Here is a 5,986-nt window from a genome sequence, read left to right as displayed (position 1 = left end):
CAGCTTCTCAGGCTGAGCCTTCCCCAGGGCTTTGCGAGCGCTGCCTGCCAAAGCCCTTAGCTGGCTAGCAGACGTGGAGATGCCTCCAGCCCCTTTTCTATGTGTGATGATCCAAACAAATCGAGCAGCGCAGCACACACCGACACGTTTGAGTGCGGTGGTTTCACTCCTCTGGTTTTGTAGGATGTCACTTGTTAAACTTCTGACAAACGTGCGAATTTTGCAGCGGGTCAAATGAGTCCTAGAATACCCCGAGAAGGAAGGGACCCACAAGGATCATTGAGTTCAACTCCTGGCCCTGCACAACGTGGTCCAAACGCTTTTGAACTCTGGCAGGCTTGGCACTGTGACCACTTCACTGGAGAGCCTGTCCCAGTGCCCAGCCACCTTCTGGAGCCTCGGAATGAATTACAAAATGCTGCGTCACCGAGTTTTCACAGGAGACTGGCTCAAATTCACTTTGTTGCAAGGACAATGCAGTGTCCCTGTGATTCCCCTCCCATCTATTTTATAGATGTTACTGTAGCACCTAATGTGCTAACAGAGACATTATCAAATGCTTGATTGGTGAACCAGTGCTTTTTGTGCAGTGGAGGTAGTGGTATAGCCAGAGCATGACTGCACATTACGTGCTGGTTTTTATGCTTTATGCTGCTGGATTTAATTTCAATTTTCCTTACTCTTCTCCTGTGTTAGCGGTTCTACAGTTTCTGTAAGCATGGAAAGTATTTCCATGAGTTTCCATACATAAGTATCTTTCCACATCATGCAGAAGCTGATACATGCTGTGTGTTCTACTCCCATTCAGGTAACTAAATGAGCTGACAGAAATTACAGCAGAATTAGAAAGAGGATTATGCTGAAGAGATTTTCAAACCTATTGCAAGTTTCAGATGAAAATAAGATTATAGAAGCAATAGATGAAGATTACTATCAATGGGTTCTGTCCTTTGTATTTTAATGATTGCATGGAAAGAGTGATTAAGGCAGGCCTTTGTGTTGCCTGAGTTGTTCTACATTTTATCTTAACCTGTTTTGCAAATTCACATGCAGATTTTGATGGGAATGCTACAGCATGCAACTCAAAGAATCCTGTTTAAGATAAAGGTAAAAATTATGTATAACAAACAGTGAAATCATTGTACTTGCTATGTGGTTCAAACTTCAGTCACAATCAGTATGTGGAATGACTAAACTTATAATGGGCCAAAATATGAAGAAGGTTCTAATTAAAGCAGGCTGAATCTGCCTTGCATGCTCTTACCAGTTATGCAATTGAGGAAGAGAAGAAAGGTAGGCTTTAGATCAAGGGATTAGAAGCACACATTGTTCCTATATATGCAGCTCTAATCCAATGTCATGCTAGAATGAGGTAAATGCTAATCTTGCTAATTTATCTGTAAATGTTAGGCTAAGAGGACCTCACTAAGGAAAAGATTCCTTAGATTCTTTTCCACGTGTGCACATGGAGAGATAGGAACACCTCAGCAAGAGTTGCCTTGTTCATATCTTTTGGTGGCAAGATGTTCCTGCTTGTTGGAAATGGAGTTGGCTTTAAGCCAGTGAAGTCATATTGGTGTAACCCTAATGTGAGGAAAGAATCTAATCTAAGGACTTTAAGTGGAGTTGTTGAATATATTCTACGATGCCAGGAGAAAGAAGTAACTTGAACACACTGGAAAACTGAATTTCAAAACCTTCTTCTGTATGGAAAACAACTTTTTGTACCCTGAGGCACTCATTTAAAGATAGATAGTTTGTGTGGATGAAGAGTGTAGTTATTTAGAAGACCTAATCTTGTAGGCAGAGAGGAAGTGAGAAAGGGTGCAGTGCATCTTGCAGGCTACTTTGGCTTTCATGGTGCCAGCAGAGGGTAAGGAAAAAAATCATGTGTGAGAGCTTAGGGATTCAGTCTTTATGTAAGAAAGCAGCAGTGTTCAGACACCCTCCCTGAGACCACCTGCCTGAGAATCTGACATATGTCACTCTTTTCTCCACAAGGAGAACAGAAAGAAAAGCAAATCTCCGTGTTGTCTGTTGAAACTGCCATGCCTCAATATGTATCACATTGATAGGGAAAAGGAAGCCCTAGGACTCCTTCATTTGAGAGTAAGGGACTTGAGTCACAACATCTGGAGAAAAGAAGGGGCACAGATGCCTCACTGGTTCAAGAGTGTAATTCGAAAATCCTAAATTCAGCTTGAAGAGACTTCAAAAGAGTTTGTCTAAGTTTCCAATTTTAGTTAGTCATACATAATTTACTACTGGTTCTCCTTTGTGTTCAAGTGGACTGGGCAGTTTAATCCTGCTTTCCTAACAGCTACACCTATGGGAAAGCTGACTGAAACAGGATCTCCAATTCAAAGTTAATTTTAGGTGATCTTGGCCCTGTTCGCTCCCCTCCTCTAACATGCCTATGTTCCACAGGCAGGGGAAATGGTAGTGTCAACTTCCTCAACTCTGGGGCTGTTGGAAAGGCACCTGCTTTATCTCAGAATTTGGACATGGAAAATTTCAAAGTCTGACTTTTCTGTTATTCCCAAGTATGCAAAGTCACCTTGGCTTTGGATGCCCAAAGCGCTCCAAGACTACAGTGGCATAAACGCTGAAAAATCATGTCAAATCATCATAGAGGTGCTAGGAACTCCTGCCCTTGTCATGCTTCCTTGGGTTTCCAACTGAGCTGTTCTGAACTCTGCTGTATGTACACTTCCCTGAGCCTCACTGAATCTAGTGATCCATGAACCCATTTGAGATTTCCAGGCCCAGCTGCATTGTGTCCTGCCTCATGCAAAACTAAAACAACCCCAACTGACCATCCCAAAACTCAGTGAAGACCAAAAAAAAAATCAGCTGCCCCTCTAAGAATCAAAACTGGCAACTTTATAACAAATGGGATCATCCATCCAGGCAAATGCTTAGTCCATTTGTATTTAACACAATAACCCTTACTGACAACAAAAACCATTGAACAAGATCAGGTACATGACTTAACATGATTTTGTGCTCAGAATATGAAGATGATTTTTGGTCTGCAGTGTTATGATTAGCAGTATATTACACTCAGTCATGAGGAAGAAAAACTCCCAAAGAATATAGAAAACAACTACTAAAGAAACGTGACTGTTTTGATGTTGTCTGCTCAACACAGCCAAACAATCTGATCAAACAGATACTTAGAGATTCTGTATAATTTTGAAATTACTGAACATCTTACTGAAAGAATTCAGTTCAGATTCCATGAAACAGAAATTCATGCTCAGTCATCATCTTCCTTTCTTTTTTACCAAGCTCATTTTCTCAGCCTTCCAGGCCAAGTGAAGACTCTTCCTTGCTTTAAGGCACAAGAGATTCTTTCACAGTGTTTGGAATACGACTGGCATAGTAGTCATAATTTCTCAAAGTGGCAAGGACCCCAGCTGAATTCATGTGTTTCACCTCCTTGTTATACTGAAATGAATTTCCACAGATATCAGTTATCTTGCCTGCAAAAAAAAAAAAAAAGAAAAAATATTCCAGCAAAAAGGAGTTGAAGTCTATTAGTTCAAGTGAAATAACTAAAAGCAGTCTTTGTGGTACACATGCCTGTCTTCAGATGTGAACTATCTTTGCTTCCAATTTAAATACAACAGGTTTTATATTGACTGAAATCAAACAACTAGTGGGTTTATTTTATTTTTTTTTCAACAACACTTAAATTCTTTGTGTCCCAGAGAAAGGAAAACATCTCTTTCTCATGGATTACTTTAAATGCTTCCTGAGTAGCTTTTACATTTGCCATTGACAAGCAGCAAAGAAAAATCCTCAGTTCAAGTAAAAACCAGGGTAACTCTATACCACAAACTCTAACACAGTGTTGAAACACCCCAGCTGGTTTTAAATGAGATTTTAGGAATCACTTAGCAAGACCAAGACAGATCTTTATTCAAGCTAATTTAACCAGGAGATTCCTACCTACCAAAGAGGCTAAATACAGCACTGTGCTGCCCCAGATTGGTTGGGTTGCTTTGTGCTTGAGCTAACCTTGTTTAAAATTATCCCACAGTTATGAACACTACAGGCTGCAGAAGAGTTCAGTAGTGTCATTATGAAGCCTGTTAGCCTTGCTTGACAGAATTTAGAAATCAAACCCCATAATTTAAGCATATGGTGGTAAAAGGCCTATTACTGTGGAAAGAAGAATTAAAAAAAATAATACTACTTCACATCTTCAGTAGTGAGTCTTTTCATAACTTTTCAACCCCTTTAGCCTCTAGATAAGTGAAGTGTCTCATGTTGGTTGGAGACCATTAATTCTATTGAATTACATTAATGACTCAATTTTGGAGTTTGTACATCCAGAGAACAACTGCATGATTTGACCTATTTTTGTTGGTTTAAAGAATTCAATGTCCACATATTACATAACATGTTACTAATAATAAACTACTATAGTCAGTTAGTAGGACAGCAGATTTTACTGTGAGATAGTAGCCAGCAGGAAAAACAAAGGGACATTTGTTTTGAAAATATTAAAATGAATATAACTTAATTTAATTTGGGGATTTGTCTTTTTTAATTATGTGACAGTTATTGACACATGTATTGTCATTTTTCTTTCAATGGAAAGCATAACTAACTTCAAATTAATGCATTTTCACTTATCCTGGAACTTTAAATGCTATTAACTTACCTCCCACCGCATGTAGGATAGCTTCAGGTGCACATGTATCCCACTTCTTGCACCCAGGACTGGCAAAAACATAAGCAGATGCTTTGCCTTCTATGAGTTGAATGATCTGTTACAAATAGAGTTGCAATCATTGCAAAGGATTAGGAATTTAGAAATGGGTAGAAATAACACCAGGAATTGAGGATTAAATCTGTTTATTTAAGTACTGATAGTCAGGAAAGGAACACCAGCCATTTCCTTATTAATATTACAATAAATGTATTAAAATTTAGAAGCTATACCGTATCACCATTCCCAGTTCAATATTTTTGATTGTTATAAATAGAGTCTATAGGATGAAAATCTGCTCTCAGTTTCAGAAACAAGAATTCGCTTCTTGTGCAAGTACTAAAAAAAATAAAATGGAAAATATATACATGTTGTGTTAGTGCCTCTTTGGGCCTTGCACATGTTGGAGAAAAAAGATGAGAGGGTGTGTTTTTGACAGCTATGACAAAACAGCTTTAAAACCTGTACCAAATGAGTGTTCCCTGTATGCAGAGAAATTTTACAAAGGAAATATCACTGTGTGCTAACATATTTATCCTTTCAAATGTGCTGCTAGGTAGTTGGAAAAAAAGCTGTATTAACACAAACAGGAGGACATGTCCAACAATTGAATTCTCATTTAGTCATTCTGGTCTCACAACTTTTTATTTTCACCCCTAAAAACAGAATACTGGGGAAGACAGACGTCAGCCATGACCAGCATGGGCACTGGTACAAATACACCTGTGCCAAATTCTCTCAACCTCACAGCAGACTGAATGCTAGGTTGAGAAGTTGTGCAGGGTAAGGTGAAGGAAGTCTCCCCTGTATGTTCGTGCAAGTAATCAAATAATTTCTTTAAAAAGTCTTTTTATTTTTTTTTCCAAAGGTGCCACCTCCCAGTAAAACCAGAAGATTGGGAGTTTTCATACCTTGTTTCCTGCTCCTCCAACTCTGATGACATGGTCTGGGTTCAAGGCAGCGATGCACTCATTCACCAGGGCACTGCTGTGGGAGCGGGTGGTAACAACGATGTGCTTGCCAGCAGGTGCTTCTGTCAGCTGAAAGCCAAAGGCACCCATGCCCAGCACTCCCCAGATTGTCCTGCCCAGCACAGCATTAGCTCCTGCCTACAAAAAAGGCACAGAGTGATGGTTAATCACACTGATCAGCAGTTAAAGCACAAAGGGAAAGGGTACCTAGATGCATCTTAGCATATCAGGGAGTATAACATTAATACTGGGCTGTACATTTAAACAGTGGCACTTAAAAAGAACTACTTGAGAC

At 39.5% G+C, this 5,986-nt stretch overlaps 1 protein-coding gene across 1 annotated transcript in view; it reads right to left on the bottom strand.

Moving 5' to 3' along the window:
• Nucleotides 1–2,862: 2,862 nt before the first annotated feature.
• BPNT1 (3'(2'), 5'-bisphosphate nucleotidase 1) overlaps nucleotides 2,863–5,986 on the bottom strand; it is an 8,229-nt gene continuing 5,105 nt past the window's right edge. The window contains exons 6-8 of the mRNA XM_005416146.2: nucleotides 5,632–5,829; nucleotides 4,673–4,778; nucleotides 2,863–3,485 (exon numbers count right to left, since the gene is read on the bottom strand). Coding sequence (XP_005416203.1) covers nucleotides 3,337–3,485; nucleotides 4,673–4,778; nucleotides 5,632–5,829 — 453 coding nt within the window. The 3' untranslated portion in view covers nucleotides 2,863–3,336. The remainder of the gene's footprint in view (nucleotides 3,486–4,672; nucleotides 4,779–5,631; nucleotides 5,830–5,986) is intronic.

This window comes from Geospiza fortis, unplaced genomic scaffold, assembly GCF_000277835.1.
Source record: "Geospiza fortis unplaced genomic scaffold, GeoFor_1.0 scaffold41, whole genome shotgun sequence".
In the NCBI taxonomy this organism is placed as follows: domain Eukaryota; kingdom Metazoa; phylum Chordata; class Aves; order Passeriformes; family Thraupidae; genus Geospiza; species Geospiza fortis.
This window is presented reverse-complemented; position numbering and strand designations above follow the sequence as displayed.